This window comes from Trichechus manatus, unplaced genomic scaffold (genome assembly GCF_000243295.1).
Source record: "Trichechus manatus latirostris isolate Lorelei unplaced genomic scaffold, TriManLat1.0 scaffold00268, whole genome shotgun sequence".
NCBI classification, from domain to species: domain Eukaryota; kingdom Metazoa; phylum Chordata; class Mammalia; order Sirenia; family Trichechidae; genus Trichechus; species Trichechus manatus.
Window position 1 is genome coordinate 185267 of NW_004444204.1, and position 17334 is coordinate 202600.

Sequence of the window (17334 nt, forward strand, 5' to 3'; positions counted from 1 at the left end):
TGACGCTAGAGATCTCATGATAGAATTTTGCAAGACCAATGATTCTTCATTGCAAATACCTTTTTTCACCAACATGAACAGCGACTATACACATCAACCTCACCAGATGGAATACACAAGAATCAGATTGACTACATCTGTGGAAAGAGACAATGGAAAAGCTCAATATCATCAGTCAGAACAAGGCCAGGGGCCGAATATGGCACAGACCATCAATTGCTCATATACAAGTTCAAGTTGAAACTGAAGAAAGTTCGAACAAGTCCACGAGAGCCAAAATATGACCTTGAGTGTATTCCACCTGAATTTAGAGACCATCTCAAGGGTAGATTTGACTTATTAAACACAAATGACCAAAGACCAGATGAGTTGTGGAATGACATCAAGGACATCACACATGAAGAAAACAAGAGGTCATTAAAAAGGCAGGAAAGAAAGAAAAGACCAAAATGAATGTCAGAAGAGATTCTGAAACTTGCTTTTGAACATACAGTAGCTAAAGTGAAAGGAAGAAATGATAAAGTGAAAGAGCTGAACAGAAGATTTCAAAGGGCGGCTTGAGAAGACAAAGTAAAGTATAATGAAATGTGCAAAGACCTAGAGTTAGAAAACCAAAAGGGAAGAACACAGCATTTGTCAAGCTGAAAGAACTAAAGAGAAAATTCAAGCCTCGAGTTGCAATATTGAAAGATTCTATGGAGGAAATATTAAATGACATAGGAAGCATCAAAAGAAGATGGAAGAAATACAAAGTCACTGTACCCAAAAGAATTGGTCGATGTTCAACCATTTCAGGAGGTAGCATATGATCAAGAACCAATGGTACTGAAGGAAGAAGTCCAAGCTGTACTGAAGAAATTGTGAGAAACAAGGCTCCAGGAATTGATGGAATACCAATTGAGATGTTCCAACAAACAGATGCTGTGCTGGAAGCACTCACTTGTCTATGCCAAGAAATTTGGAAGACAGCTACCTGGCCAATCAACTGGAAGAGATCGATATCTGTGCCCATTCCAAAGAAGATGATCCAACAGAGTGTGCTGAAATTATCGAACACTATAGTTAATATCACACACAAGTAAAATTTTGCTTAAGATCATTCAAAAGTGGTTTCAGCAGTACATCAACAGGAAACTGCCAGAAATTCAAACCAGATTCAGAAGAGAACGTGGAATAAGGGATATCATTTCCGATTTCAGATGGGTCCTGGCTGAAAGCAGAGAATACCAGAAAGATATTTACCTGTGTTTTATTGATTACGCAAAGACATTTGACTATGTGGATCATAACAAATTATGGATAACATTACAAAGAGTAGGCATTCTGGAACACTTAATTGTGCTCATGCAGAACCTGTACATAGACTAAGAGGTAGTTGTTCTAACAGAATAAGGGGATACTGCATGGTTTAAAATCAGGAAAGGAATGTGTCAGGGTTGTATCTTTTCACCATACTTATTCAATATGTATGCTGAGCAGATAATCAGAGAAGCTGGACTACACGAAAAAGAACATGGCATCGTGATTGGAGGGACACTGATTAACAACTTGCGATATGCGGATGACACAACCTTGCTTGCTGAAAGTGAAGGGGACTTGAAGCACTTATTGATGAAGATCAAAGACCGCAGCCTTCAGTATGGATTACACCTCAAAATAAAGAAAACAAAAATTCTCACAATGGGACCAATAAGCAACATTATGATAAATGGAGAAAAGCTTGAAGTTGTCAAGTGTTTCATTTTACTTGGATCCATAATCAATGCCCATGGAAGCAGCAGTCAAGAAATCAAATGACTCAATTGCGTTAGGCAAATCTGCTGCAAAAGACGTCTTTAAAGTGATGCAAGGCAAAGATGTCACCTTGAAGACTAAGGTGTGCCTGACCCAAGCCATGGTGTTTTCAATTGCCTGATATGCATGCAAAAGCTGGACAATGAATAATGAATACCGAAGAAGAATTGATGCCTTTGAATTATGGTGTTGGCAAAGAATGTTGAATATACCATGGACTGGCAGAAGAATGAACAAATCTGTCTTGGAAGAAGTACAACCAGAATGCTCCTTAGAAGCAAGGATGGCGAGACTTCACCTCATATACTTTGGACATGTCATCAGGAGGGACCAGTTCCTGGAGAAGGACATCATGCTTGGTAAAGTAGAGGGTCAGTGTAAAAGAGGAAGACCCTTGACAAGATGGATTGACATAGTGACTGCAACAATGGGCTCAAGCATAACAACAATTGTGAGGATGGCACAGGACCCGGCAGTGTTTCGTTCTGTTGTACACATGGTCACTATGAGTCAGAACTGACTTGACGGCACCTGACAACAACAAGGGATAGCTGGCTAGATCTGTAAAGTGCTACAGCCTCAAGAACTTCAAGATTACAGGAGACTCGGCATCGGCTGATGCCCAGACAGCATCAGCATTCCCAGAAGAGCTCAAGAAACTCAGAGACGAGAAAGGCTACCTTCCAGAGCGAGTCTTCAATTGTGATAAAACAACTATTTACATAGCATTTACATTGTATTAGGTATTATAAGTAATCTAGAGATTTAAAGTATTTGGGAGGATGTGCATAGGTTATATGCAAATATTGCATCATTTTATATAAGGAACTTGAGCATCTGAGGATTTTGGTATCTGTCGGGGGTCCTGGAGCCAATCCCCTGGGGAATACCAAGGGATGACTGTAATTGTTAACCATGGTGGAGAGGTGGGACAAGGAGGAAGATAACCCTGAGATTTTTGTCTGGAAAGGCCATGGATGTCTGATACTGAAAAAATTGGGGAAAACTTTTTTTTAGGATATCTGTCAACAAAGAAGTGTGACTATAAGCTTGTGTGTGTGTTGTGTGCCGTCGAGTCAATTCTGACCCGTGGCGACTCTATATGACAGAGTAGAACTGCCTCATAGGGTTTCCTAGGCTGTAATCTTTACAGGAACAGATCACCAGGTCTTTTCTCCTGTGGAACCACTGGTGGGTTTGAACTGCCGACCTTTTGTTTAGCAGATGAGCGCTTAATCATTGTGCCACCAGGGTATAATTGTACTGAAATGGCACTGGGCGAATATGGAAAAATTTCACATCAAGAGATTTTCAGGCCCATGTAGTCTACACCAATTTAGTCTCAAACATGATGTATTAGCTTCTAATCCCCAAAATGTCTATTTGACATTTACCAGAGAGAAGGACTGTGAAAATTGCTTCTTGAGTTTGTACTTCAACTGTTTCTTAAAACATGGAGAGATTATGATTCGGCACATTCAGGATGAAAACACATTTAAATAAAACTCTCACTGTTCTCAAACTCTGAAACAGAGGCCACCTGTGAGGCTTGTCAAAACAAACACATCTTGGTGAGTAGAAAATGGCGATACCCAGCAGTGTAATAATAAGTAGCTACCACTTATTGAGCGTTTACTGTGTACCAGATACATAGTACTTTAACTTTTTGAACATTCTCATCTAATCCCATGAAATAAATACCATATAGAAATGGAGGGTTCAATGGGTAAGTAACTGGGCGATGACAGAGTTAGGATTCCCACCCAGGTTATTGAACTCTGAAGACACTGTGCTTAACCAAATGTTCCATAGCATGGAGTGTAGGGTGGCCAGGGACCAGAGATCCCATTGATGCTTCATGCCTCCAGGAACCAGGGAGCACAGGAAGCAGTTTGTTTGAGCCTGCTTTGGGCAGGGCTATAGTATACATCCTCAAAGAGCAGAGTTAGAGCAGAATGAGTGACTAGCAGGAGACACTTAGGGTCAGGGGGAAGAAAATAGGAACCCAGCAGATAAAAAAATTATGTCCAAGAGATAGTACCAAACAGCTCATTTTGGAAAACAAAAGCAACAAAACACTCTGCACCCAAATTGAATACATATATACAACGTTTTGAATTAAATCAGCTTTTTGAAGTGGGGTGGAGGTATGAGGGTATACTGGTTGGGTTTCTCTAGTTGCCAGGCTACCAAGGTTTTCTGCCGTTCCTCTGAGGGATAATCCAGCAGCACAGCTGCCTACAAAGAAATGTCTCAGGAATTTCTGTTGTTGTTTGGGGTGGGATTGGAGGTCTAGAAAAGCTGGCACCAGCAAATGATCCCAAGAGTTTATGTTCTAAATTACAGAAAACTACAACCATTGAAGAACCCAAGGAGTCTAGGAGCTATTAACTCCCTGCTGAGCGTACAGAGCAAGAAGGACCATGCCTTGTTCCCCTTCCAGAACATGCCTACAGAGGAGGCTCCCTGAGTCCCTTCTCCCTCGAGATCTGAAATGGCAACCACAGGGCTGCTCCCTGGGATGGGGGCGGGCGCTGCTGGTCACAGGATTCGGGATTGTTCCATATTTTAACATTCAGCAAGCACTCATTGAGCACAATATATGCTAGTTCCTGTGCTGCACGTCCTCTGGTGAGTTTTATTTCCAAGAAGCAAAATAATCACTCAAGTCTATTTTAAGCTGTTTTACTTACAGAATGAGTGAAGTTTGAGCTGAAAAGCTTTATCGATTACACTCATCCCTCATTCTTTGTCACAGTTACAAAGCTTCCCATTGGCTTGCTCCCTGCTTTAAATATCCTCAGCGTTAGCAGTGATGTCATTCTGGGGAGGGGAGTTTCACAATATGGCCAAGAATGTATCAGGCAACCTCACACACAATGAGCTGCACATTGTACAGGCAGATTATGCAGAGAAAAGTACCATTGCTGCAGAATTATTAGTTGTTCTTCTCATCTTTACATTTTTTAAAAATGTGTCTGTACATCTGTAAGATGCATACAATCTTTAGCTGCTTCATTAGAGCACAATTCTGAATGGTGTGTTTAATAAGCAGATGATACAGGCAGGTCAGGTTGCCTTAGGGATAAGGAAGCATTTGTTACATTGGCCCTACTGCTGGAAGAGAAAAGCTTGTAATGAATTTTTCTATGATTTTGCATCAGTATGTTGTAGAAAGGGAGGAACCAGAAAAGGATGGGCTTTGGGATAGATAGTCTTGGGTTTGCAAACTGTTCCCCTGTTTACAAGCTTCGTAACTTTGAACAGGTTACTTATCAGTTTAAACCTGTTGCGGTCGAGTCGATTCTGACTCATAGTGACCATATAGGACAGAATAGAACTGCCCCACAGGATTTCCAAGGAGTGACTGGTGGATTTGAACTGCTGATCTTTTGGTTAGCAGCCTGAGCTCTTAACCACTGTGCCACCAGGGCTCCAACTACAGTTTACTTACCTGTAAAACAGAAGTTTCTTGTGGAGTATTAAAATCAAGCTCCTAGCCTATGGTATACGTTCAGTGTGTATTCACATAATTTCTTGAGGACAGGGACTGAGTTTTACTCATTTTCACATTCCGACGTGTTTATCCTGGTGTGTGGTAAGTGCTTGGAAAGTATTTGTGGACTAATAGCAGTCAGTCAAAAGCAAAGCACTCAACTTCAAATCTGAAAAAGACTTTAGAGATTAACCAGATGACGACACTGAGGTTTGAGGGTAGACCAAGGTTTATCGATTTAGGCACTATTGACTTTTGGGGCTAGATAATTCTTTGTTGTGGGGGGCTGTCCTGTTCATTGTAGGATGTTTAGCAGCATGCCTGGCTTCTACCCACTAGATGCTAGTAGCATGCCCCCTCCAAACTGTGACAACCAAAAATTATTCCAGACATTGCCGTGTCCCCTTGGGGGACAAAATTTTCCTCAGCTGAGAACTACTCAGGTAGACAAAGCCTTTCACTGCTGGTGCCTGGTTCTCTGACCAGGCAGGGAGGTGCTGGAGGCCATATGTGAATCCTTAGTGAGCATATTTGAGGGCTTAGCAGTCTTAGCCCCTCAGGCCATGGTGCCTGTCTTTCAGTAGCTGGTGGGTGTCAGTTGGCTCCATCTATTTTGTTAAAAGGTCAGGTATGAACAAGTGCTTTCCAATTACTTTTTAAAGCAAGCACGTACAGAGTGGGTGCTCAATAAATACTTCTAGAGATGTAATTAACTGCTTCCCACCCACCTGCAGCATAAAAATTATACCTAGACAGACAAATGACTCAGAGAATGCTTCATGGTCCTGGCCCTACAGAGCTGTTTTAGAGCCAAGGCTTCCAGAGTGAAAGCCCTTTGGCTTCTTCGAGGACTGGTCTGTATCCTTGCTTTTACAAATCCTAGTAATTCTTTATATTTGTTAGCATTTTCCAGTTTATAAAGTATCCCCACATATATGTGATCTTCGTCAATCCCCACAACAACCCTGTGACGTAGGTAGAGCAGGAACAATTCTCCCTACACTGCAGATGAAGGAAGTGACTGTCATGGATTGAACTGTGTCTCCCAAAAATGTGTCAACTTGGCTAGGCCATGATTCCCAGTGTTGTGTGATTGTCCACCATTTTGTCATCTGATGTGATTTTCCTATGTATTGTAAATCCTACCTCTATGATGTTAATGAGGCATAATTAGATGCAGTTATGTTAATGAGCCTGGGCTCAACTTGCAAGATTAGGTTATACCTTGAGTCGATCTCTTTTGAGATATGAAAGAGAGAAGTGAGCAGAGAGACAGGAGGACCTCCTACCACCAAGAAAGCAAAGCTGGGAGTGGAGCACGTCTTTTGGATCTGGGGTCCCTGTGCTGAGACACTCCTAGACCGGGGAAGATTGATGATGACAAGGACCTTCCCCCAGAGCTGACACAGAGAGAAAGCCTTCCCCTGGAGCTGGTGCCCTGAATTCAGACTTCTAGCCTTCCAGACTATGAGACAATGAATTCTGTTTGTTAAAGCCATCCACTTATGGTATTTCTGTTATAGCAGCACTAGATAACTAAGACAAGGATTCTCAGAAAGATTAAGGTCACACAGCCTGTGAGTGGCAAAGCAAGGACTCAATGGCTCCTCCCACTCTACATCTAGTGTCCTTTTCACTTTTTGGAATCCAAAACAGAAGAGTCCTGCAGTACCTTCCACATCTCTGCAGGAGATGGCCACTCCACAGGGCATGTGCCTGAGTCTTGACCTGCTCCCACCCCTGAAGCAGCTGTTTGTACAGCCCTGAGGGGGAAGTGTGTACAGGGTAAGAGGTATGATGAGCTTCCGGGCCCTCCGTGAGGATCAAAGCCCATGCCTCTGCTTTGATGCTGCTCCCCCAGTCCCAAGAAGCCCTGAAACCCTCCCAGACACTTTAAGGAAGAGATACAAAGAAGATTCGCCTCAGTTTTCTCTGGATATTATCAAAATCGCCAGAACCTCCAAGTGCCAGGAGGAAGCTGTAACTAGGTTTCAAAACTAGCATCAGTTAGTAAGGAAGACCAAAATCTTTTGGATCTGAGGGTCTATTGGGCATTAGAAGTCTGTAATTTCATGTCCTAGGAAATTGTTTGATGGCTACAACATTCTAGTGTGGACAGGCCTGGATGTGAGTAATGTCTTAGTAGAAGTCAAATAGGTATTGGCCTACAGGTGAGGAAGTTAGTGATTACTCATGGCAAACGTGGATTTCCTCAATTCTGGCAAATTTTCTAGTGAGGACTTGCCCACTAATACAACTTGGCCTCTTTTTAATGGAGTGGTTTGCTTGGCTTTTCTTTAACAGAACAAGCCAAGCTAGGCATCATTGTCCAGGCATCCTAGAACACATTTTTCACAAAGATTTATGTGATAAGATGATTACTCTATTAATTGGGGCGATGGCGGGGAGGACTGAAACCCTGACCTCAAGTACCTTGATGATCCTGGATGGGTGTGCAGCTCATTCTTAAATGGGTTTATAGACAATGACTCTAAGAGTAAAACAATGAGGAAAAAAATTCCCACTGTAATCAGCTTTCTTCCTAAATCTCATCAAGAAAGGTCCATAGTCAAGCTAGAAAAGCCCTTTCCGGTTCTTTTTTTCAAAGCCACTCCAGAACAGTCTCATGTGAACAGTATCCAGGTTTAAAGTCCTGCAGTTAAAGTGTCTGTTGTGCGATTTCTAGAGGAGAGGCAGCGTGGAATAGTGGAGTCCAAGGACTTGGCCTCTAGTCCAGGCCCTGCTGCACCCAGTGTAAGACTTTGATCAAGTCTCTTCACCTCTGCAAGCCTCAGTTTTTGCAAAGGTAAAGTAGGAATAATAGTACGTGCCTTGCACAGCTAAGAAAGTGGTTATGAGAATCAAGTAAGGTAATGTGAGCATTTCGTATATCACTATTGGAGGTAGTGTAATAGAAGGAAGGGATCAGATCTGTGTTCCAATGTTTTAATAAGCACTTTCTATGAACCATTCTCATTGCCTACAGAAGAGATCAAGTAAAACTGACTTCCATGTATGTAGGAAGGGCTTTTATTTTCAAGGAAAGGCTTGAAACTATGACAGAAGATTTAGGTTCTAATCCAGCTACTAATAACTTACTCTGTGATGTAGGCAAATAACTACCTCTCTGAGTCTCGGTATCTTCATCTGTAAAATAAAGATAATAATACCTCCCTCATTTCTCAATTTGGAAAATGGGAATAATGGTAGCCCGACTTTCTTCTCCTATAAACTGAGGATGGTAATAATAGCCAATCTACTCTCCTCAGCAATGCAATAAGTGGGTTGCTTTACTCATTTGCCTACAGTACACCCTTGACATACTTCACAGGGCTTGGAGGTTCCAGAGAAACAAGTATATTGTTCTGTGGAGGTAAGTTCTAGGTTGATGTCAGGCATCATTCACTTGGTAAACATTTATGGAGTGCTTACTATGTGGCAGCCCTGGTGGTGCAGTGTTTAAGAGTTCGGCTGCTAATCTAAAGGTCAGTAGTTCGAATCCACCAGCCGCTCCTTGGAAACCTTATGGGGCAGTTCTATTATGTCCTATAGGGTCACTGTAAGTGGAAATCAACTTGACGGCAATGGGTTTGTTTTTTCGTTTTGTCAACTATGTGACATTTCACAGGTGAGGGAAAGCAACACAGATAGTGCTCTCACAGAACTTATAGTCTAGTGGGGAAATAAATATTAATCAAATAATCACACTAAAGATTGTATGTAGTAGACATCCCTTTTAAGAAAATGACTCTTCTGCTTAGAACATAGCTCTGCTGTGAGTGGTGTTCTCCCCTGTGGAAGTTCCAGAGACTTCTAAGATGGAGGAAATGTTGTCTTCTTCTGGTTTTCTAGGTAGTGGCTTTTCAGAATCAGGAAGAGGCACTCCTCTCCTTCCTGTTCCTTAGCCCTCAGTTTTGGCTAGCATATCTCCATTTTTATTTTTAACTTTGTAATTTCAATTTTGTCAACATTAATATGCTTTTGGAGGGAGAACCCAATTTTTATAAAATGAGGACTCTTGTCCCAATGCCGAGCTACTGCAACCCTCACAGACACTTTGGTAGCTCCGTGGAAGGTTATGTTATCCAAGAACGAGGGGAGATAGGAAGTGGAGTAGACCCCTCAAAGGACTATTAGTGTCGTACACCCCACATTCCCGTGGCTCCCGCAACCCAGAAAGAGGGAGAGAGCACACACACTCTGGAAATGTCAGAACCAAAGCAGGAGAAGAGAAGGGCTTACTGATCCCGATTACAGTGTTTGTTTTCCAAGAGCCCTTAGTAGAACATTGACTGTCTTCATTCCTGAGAAGATCAGATCTTTTAAATAACATCTACCCCCTTGTTTCCCCCTTGCAACAACCATGCCTGGCTGTAAGAAATGCCTAGCTGTTCTTCCCTCCCTTCTTAGCACCTTAAAGACCAAAGTCGAACCTTGTTTTTTTTCCCCTCCTGTATTGATTGTTTTTCCAACCCCTTGAGCTAGTTTTATAACCCTAGTTCTATTGCTCTTCTTGGCTGCCTTTGAAATGCCCTGTAGATCACATTTTTGATAAATTTCTGCTCGGCAAGGAGTTTACTATCATCTTTCAGCAATGTTAGCAACCCTGCTTCTCTCATTCTTTCACCTCCTAATACTTGGTGTCTTCCAAGGAACAGCAGCAATTTAATTTCTGCAGGTAAAGATTTCCCTTGACAAGCTATACATGTCCTGAATCCCTTTCCATCTGCAGTTACTTTGGTGCTGTGCCCTCTGATTCTATATTCCAGTCTCATTGGGTCCTTGCTTTTATGCCTTCTGAACTCCTTCCTTCTCCCATTACTCATCTCACACTACAATGTATTTGTTTTAAAAGGGGCAGCATATTCTGCATCCCAGAGGAATAGAAAGTTACCACTTCTAGAATGTGAATAACCTCTTCTCTCCCCCTTTGACTGCAGTAGCTGAGTACATGGCCTGGGAGTAAAAATTGAATTTTGGTTTAGAAGTGAAAGCTTCAGGGCAGGATTGAGGTTGAATTAGAGTTGTGATCCAAAAGACTGTTTCTGAAAGCTGAGCATAGAATCCTATACTCTATATCATTCAACCCAATACTGGTTCCAAATCCCTGAAGAGAGATGGTGGCAATTGGACATGTCCTCAGAACACTGTCAAATCCATCTGGCCTCATAATACTCCAGCTCTGCATCTCTACCTGGATCCATTTAACCTCGGCTTCTTCCCTGAGAAGGATCCCTTAGGCATTTAGTTGTGCAGCTGGGAAGGGCATGAAGAGAGAGTTTTCAAAGCACCCATCCGATGGACCCTAACCACCGCCTTTAATCATAAGAAGCAGACAAAGAAAAACTGAACCATATCAGGAGCTGTCCCCACACTCCTCCCCTGACCAACATGTATCCCACTAGCAAACCATTCAGTACTTGCTGCTGGCTGCACCTCTCAGGAGAAAACCAGCCCCCTGCTTATAGAAGCAAAAGTGGATTAGTGGGAAGAGCACTGGATTAAGCATCAGGAGACTCAGCTTCTAGATCCAATTTTACCCATCAGTAGCTATAGAATTTGGATTAAACCACTTAACCCTTCTGTGTCTCAGTCTCTTGGTTTGTAAAATAAAGACAAAAATACCTGCCCTTCTTCTTCCTGAATCCCATAGGTTGTTGTGAGGGTCTCATGAAACAATGACCTTTGGAAGAATATAGTGCTGAGGCTTTGCACGTATTGTACTCCTACAAACCATTTCCAGACTATCAGAACTGTTTTTATAGGGTCATCTCATGCTCCTCACTAAGGGCGGGGCTGTTGAGTCCAGGGTAGAGGCCAGCCTCCAGGAGTGCTGTCTAAGCTTGTAGTTCTTGAAAACCCCCAGTCATGCATGCCCACATTCTTTCTAAAAGGTATTGGCCTTCAGCTCATTTTTGAAGCCTCCTGGATGGCAGCTGGTCTCTGAGAACAACCTGCTTTTCCAACGTTGCTATTTTTAGTCCATCTTGAGACCCTTGCCATCTTGGGTGGACCACATGTAGCCCAGCCAAAAGGTCTTGAGATTCAATACTTGCTCCACCACTTACTACTATGTGGACTTGAGCAACTCACTTAATATCTCTGAGACTCAGTTTTCTCTTCTGTAAAATGGGAGACATAATATCTGCCTCCGTAGGGTTGTCCTGAGGGTTAAATGAGACCTGTCAAGTACTTGACGGATTTCCTGGCTAAATATATGCCAGTTCTCATCTCCTCTTTACCCTACTTTTAGGGAGAATTATTTTAGACACCCTGCTTGACAGTGGTTTACACATCCCAAAGACATTTTAGAATCAGGTCAGAGATGAGACTACCCCTGCAAATGCCAGTCCTGCCAACCGTGCCTCCTTACCTTTGGTGCCTTGTGCAGGAAACATCATCGGCTCTGGAATCTTCGTTTCACCGAAGGGCGTGCTGGAGAATGCTGGCTCTGTGGGCCTCGCGCTCATCGTCTGGATTGTGACGGGTCTCATCACAGCTGTGGGAGCCTTGTGCTATGCGGAGCTCGGGGTCACCATCCCCAAATCTGGGGGTGACTACTCCTATGTCAAGGATATCTTCGGAGGACTGGCTGGGTAAGAAGATCTATGGGGGCCTGAGTGATCTAGGGGGAAAGGAGAAGGATTGCACAGAAAGAGGTCAGTTTGGAGGAAGCGAAGGCCAGGGATTTCTAACCAACAGTGTGACAAGGAGAGCTAGAGAATGGGATTTCTCTTTTGGCTCCATGTCGTGGTGCTAGTGTAGCCTTGTGCCCCCTTGATGCTCCCAGGAGTGGCAGAGGAACCAGGTTTGCAGTTTTAATCTCTATGATGATCTTTCTGGGCAAGTTCAGTGAGTGAGGGCGAATAGAACTATATGACAATGTTTACCACAGGTTCCCAAGAAAAGCATGTCACAAATACAGAGCCCTTTTATCTTGACTAATGAGACTCACTGCCTGAGATACAAGGTACCCTCTTCTCTCATTACCAAGGATAATGGTCTCCCTCTAGACCCAGGCCCTGGTTTTGAATTTCCTCAACTTCTGCAGCCCTGCTACAGAAGAGCTCAACCCTAACCAGTGGGCAGAAGGGTATGGAGGATGTTTCTCCCATAAATTCCCATCCTATGTCTTCACTGGCAGTTGTTTAAGTAACCACACCCTCAGCATGTCCTGCCTGTCAAAATTCTGGGGTTGTAAAATTTCTTTTTCCATTCACTCCACTGGATGCTGGGGGCAGAGTGGTAGAAAAGAGACGATGAAAGGAGAACGGAGAGAGAAGGAACGCCAAGACTTGTGTTAGTACTAGTTGAAACTTAGCTCTTTTTTATTAAATCACTCTATTGTCATTTCAGAGGGCTAGGTGTCTCATTTGAGGGTGGCTGGGCTCCTCAGCATCCCTGAAAACATCCCTCTCCTAAGGCTGCCCTTTGACTTGCCCAGGCTTTTCCCTGATGAAGCTGGAATCCCTGCTATGCGTGTTGGCCAAGGGTTGGGGGGGTCTCCGTTTCTGTTCTGGGTCAAGTCCTGTCCTGTTCCTCCCTCAGGTTCCTGAGGCTGTGGATTGCTCTGCTGGTGATCTACCCCACCAACCAAGCTGTCATCTCCCTCACCTTCTCCAACTACGTGTTACAGCCGCTCTTCCCCACCTGCATCCCCCCAGAGTATGGCCTTCGAATCCTGGCTGCAGTCTGCTTGTGTAAGTGTCATCTGGGCCTTGCCCTCAGGGCAGCCTCTGTTAGCCTTCTTGGTGGTCAGATGTCTCTGATTCCCTTTCCACTCCCTCTTTATTTCCTTCCCTCCTTTTTTTTTTTTTTCTTTTCTCTCTCTTTTTTTTATTACTTTTCCTTCAACTGCTTACAAGTGTGCTTTGAATGAATGGGTTCTGCATACTATTATCTGGTGCTTAAAGAAAGAAAAATCTTAAGTAGCTGCTCAGAGGCACAGTAATTTTCGCTGGCAGAGTTCTTTACACACACAAAGCACTTTCACCTATATTATCTGGTTTGAGCCTCAGAACAAATCCATGAGGTAGGCTGGGCTGGTATTATCATTTTTCTCCAGCAGATAAGGAAGTAGAGAGTCAGGCAAGTGACTTACCCAGGGTGGCAGGCCATCAGGGGAACCCAGGTCTCCTGGTTCCTTCTTTCAGCTCACCACACCTCCTGGCTGCTCCTAGGAAGATTTTTCTGGCCTCATAACAGCAGGTCCTTCTACCTCAAACTGCCAACTCACACGTTTTAAACTCTTGGGGAGGAGAGTTTAAAAGGTATGAGTTGGGGATACAAAGATGCATTGTCTGTGCATCTACCCTTGATGAGTTTGCTGTGTAAGTGGAGGGAAAAGCCAAATATACAGAGCCTGTGGTTAGGATCACAATTGCAGTAAAAATTCAGAGGAGGGGAAAAGATTTTTATGATCTGGAATAGGTTAGAGAGGCTTTATAGAGAAATCCTGCAAAGACGTATTTCTGAGACGTCTCAACGCTTAGTCTCTGATATCAGGGATCTCAACAGATTGGGGGTATTTACATCTTTCAATCAGAAACTAATTTCTAAAGTAAATATGCTCCCCTTCTAGAGCTAGCTCACTCCCTAACTTCTAACACACATACACTTAGCTGAGGGTAGATACCGCCCGGCCACATCTTTCCCAGGTCTTTTCCCAGGTTGGAAGATAGGAGAGGCCTGCACCTGTCCCAAGCCCTCTGGGGGAAGGAGGAATCACCCACCCACCCTAGTAGCCTCCCATAGAACAGGCAGCTGGGACCCAAGAGGTGGTGTTGGCAAGTGAGCCCTCTTTGGCACTGGTGTTCAACCCTGGGGTAGACCCCCACCATCCAGGCCACCACAGGTACTGTGGGGCAAGACACTTGTTTGGGGCATAGTCCTTGTGCTTGGTCAGGCCTGCTTGCAGATCTGGAGGCCGAGAGATGTGGGCTCCAGGATCAGGCTGCCTGAGCCTGCATGTCAGCTCCACCATTTTCTAACTGGGGAGAGTGCTTAACCACATTGCCAAGCCCCACTGCGAGATGGGGATGGTTGTCCTGCCTGCCTCTGGATGGGATAACAAATGGGAAGCCTCAGCACAGTGTTGGGTACCTAGTGCCCCAGTCATCAGTCATTGAGGGTGGGCTGGGGGGTCAAGCTGCTTGGGCTACTTTGTCCTTGCTTGCTAGCTGGATCCAGAACTGGGCAGGGAGGGGAGTGACGAGGAAGCGTGGGAATGCAGAAAGAGCTGTGTTTCTGTCAGACAGGCTGGGGAGTGGGGGGTAGCAGGAAGAGGGACCACATGAGTGCTGGTCACTGCAATTTCTGCTCCTCGTGCACACAGACACAGCTTCCTTTATCCTGCTGATGCTGCCAAAGTTTCTCAGACAAGAAACCACCCTTACCCTCCAACTAGAAAAAGCCTTGAGGCTCTTCAGTCTGTTCCCCGGGGAGAGGAGCCAGGCTACAGGGTGGAGTTCCCTGGGTAGTTGGACCCTATGGCTTTCTTTGCATTTCCATTGCAGTCTGAATCCGCCAGGTGCTACTTGGAAACTCTGTGGGGCAGTTCTACTCTGTCCTGTAGAGTTGCTATGAGTTGGAATCAACTCAACAGCAACGGGTTTTTTTTTGTTTTACCAGGGGTAGGTTAGCCCTTGTGCAAAGCCTCTCTCGGGGTAGTGTAGTTCTGTGGGCTCCCTCTCAGGCCAGAGGCTCCAACCCTCCCAGCAGATAAGAATCACTCCTAACTGCAGCCCAGCTCCAGAGAGACAGGGTGCATACCACAGCCCACCCCTGATCAGGATACTTGTGAGCAACTGAACTGAGGAGGAATTTAGAAACTCTGGCTTTTGACAAAAATGACAAGATTCTCTCTTGGCCTGATTCCTGCTGTGGTGCCAAAGGTTCAATAAAGCTTATCTGGCCTATCTTCTGCAACGAAAATATCCAACTTAACAGTGGTCAATCTTATGCAGACACTTTCAATCTCCTTGAGATAGGTGTTCAAGTACTGTTCCACCTTTACCAGCAGAAAAATCGCCTTAAGCTCTTTTCATTCCCAGGCTTCTTCCTCCTTATCTCCTTCAGGGGAAATGGAAAGCAGTGCTACTCAACCTCAGGCGAAGGCCATGTGGAGCCCCTGTCTCTCGCAGGATTGCATGTGTACATGTGTGGAGCCAAGCACACACTTTCTCTCTCCTTTTCTTTAGACCAGATGTGCCCAGCTGCTTTGAGTCTGTGCACAGAGATTCTGTTTTCTGGTTTGTTGAATACTATTTTGGGTTTTTTTGAACCCACTTCTACAGGCCCCTCAAATCATCTCTTAAGCGATCTAGTAAAACAGGAACTAGGCTGTCCTGAAGTCTTGATGGATGCTATCTTTCATTACATGCTTCTGTATCTCTTATTCCAGCGCCCCTCCCACCTGCCCACATCTACCCCCACCACATCTTCTTAGCAGGTGCTGGGAAAGCCAGCTGGGTAAAGTAGGTCCAGCGTTCTTTGGATGTAGAGCTGGGAACGGGGGGTCTAGCCAATTTCTGGAGAGAAGCGGTAGAGACTTGGGAATGGTGTGGAGGGATTGCATAGAAAGGTGCATAGGATTTACATAGGAAACTGCTTTCTGCCATCTCCTTTTGGCAAGCTGATGGCAGGGCTCCGCCCATTCTGGAATTAGAGGTTTAGAGGGAAAGGCCACCACTCTGAGGAGAGCTGATGTGTATAATGGAGAGTCAGGTTCAGGGAGCCGAGAACGGGGCACGGAGCCCAGTAGGGAGAGATGATATGGCAAAGCCTCCAGATGGGGTTTGTTGTGGGAGGGAGAAGATGAGGCCAAGTCTGGTTCTGTGGTAAGATTCTTTTGGAAAGATTTGGTGAGAAATGATGCCAGACATTGGGGGTAGAGAGGCGGAAAGAACCTGCTGTAACCGGCTTGCCTGCACGGAGCCAGGAGGGGGTGTGGGGGAGAGGAGTAGGAGAGAGAAGGAACTGCAGCTTTGGATCTTGCTTATGCAACTGCAGCTGCCACTTTGAATTATTTTATTATTTAGGTCAAAGCTGATTATTCATTGCTGAGTCAGCAGAATATCCCTAGCCACCAAGCAGGAAAAAAAAAAGTATTTTACATTTTAATTAAATGAAAAGCCTGTCTCCCTTCTCCTAAGTGAGCATATTAGTGGGAGGAGGGAATTAGGAAAGAGGGGCCTGGGAGGTGATAGAACTTCGTTTCGGGCGTCTTCTTTTGTGGTTTGCTTGGGTGCTGTTTCTTTTCTTTTCTTCCTTCCCTCTTTTTTTTTTGAAAATTATTTTGCAAGAAATTAATGACTACGGTCTGTATGTAAAACAAGTAATATATAAAGACAGTTAACCATGAAATCCTCCCCTTATCCTCACCGCCCCCTGCGCAGTAGCCACAGTAATTTGTTGTTCTTGTTGTTAGGTGCCTTCAAGTCGGTTCCGACTCATAGGGATCCTGTGTACAAAAGAATGAAACACTGCCCCATCCTGTGCCATCCTCACAATTGTTGCTATGTTTGTGCCCATTGTTGCAGCCACTGTGTCAATCCATCTCGTTAAGGGTCTTTCTCTTTCTCGATAACCCTCTACCTTACCTTAAAAGCAAGGATGACGAGACTACATCTCACATACTTTGGACATGCTATCAGGAGGGATCAGTCCCTGCAGAAGAACATCATGCTTGGTAAAGTAGAGGGTCAGCGAAAAAGAGGAAGACCCTCAACGAGATGGATTGACAGAGTGGCTGCAACAATGGTCTCAAGCATGGCAACGACTGTGAGAATGGCACAGGACTGGGCAGTGTTTCGTTCTGTTGTACGTAGGGTCACTATGAGTTGGAACCGACTTGATGGCAACTAGCAACAACTACCTTACCGAGCATGATGTCTCTTTCCAGGGACTGGTCCCTCCTGATAACATGTCCAAAGTAGGTGAGACGAAGTCTCGCCATCCTTGCTTCTAAGGAGCATTCTGGCTGTACTTCTTCCAAGACAGATTTGTTCATTCTTCTGGCAGTCCATAATTCAAAGGCATCAATT

General features: G+C 44.5%; 1 protein-coding gene across 1 annotated transcript in view; it reads left to right on the forward strand.

Moving 5' to 3' along the window:
* Positions 1-17334, forward strand: part of SLC7A8 (solute carrier family 7 member 8) — a 58824-nt gene that overhangs the window by 10504 nt on the left and 30986 nt on the right. Inside the window, exons 3-4 of the mRNA XM_023724915.1 lie at positions 11682-11886; positions 12839-12990. Coding sequence (XP_023580683.1) covers positions 11682-11886; positions 12839-12990 — 357 coding nt within the window. The remainder of the gene's footprint in view (positions 1-11681; positions 11887-12838; positions 12991-17334) is intronic.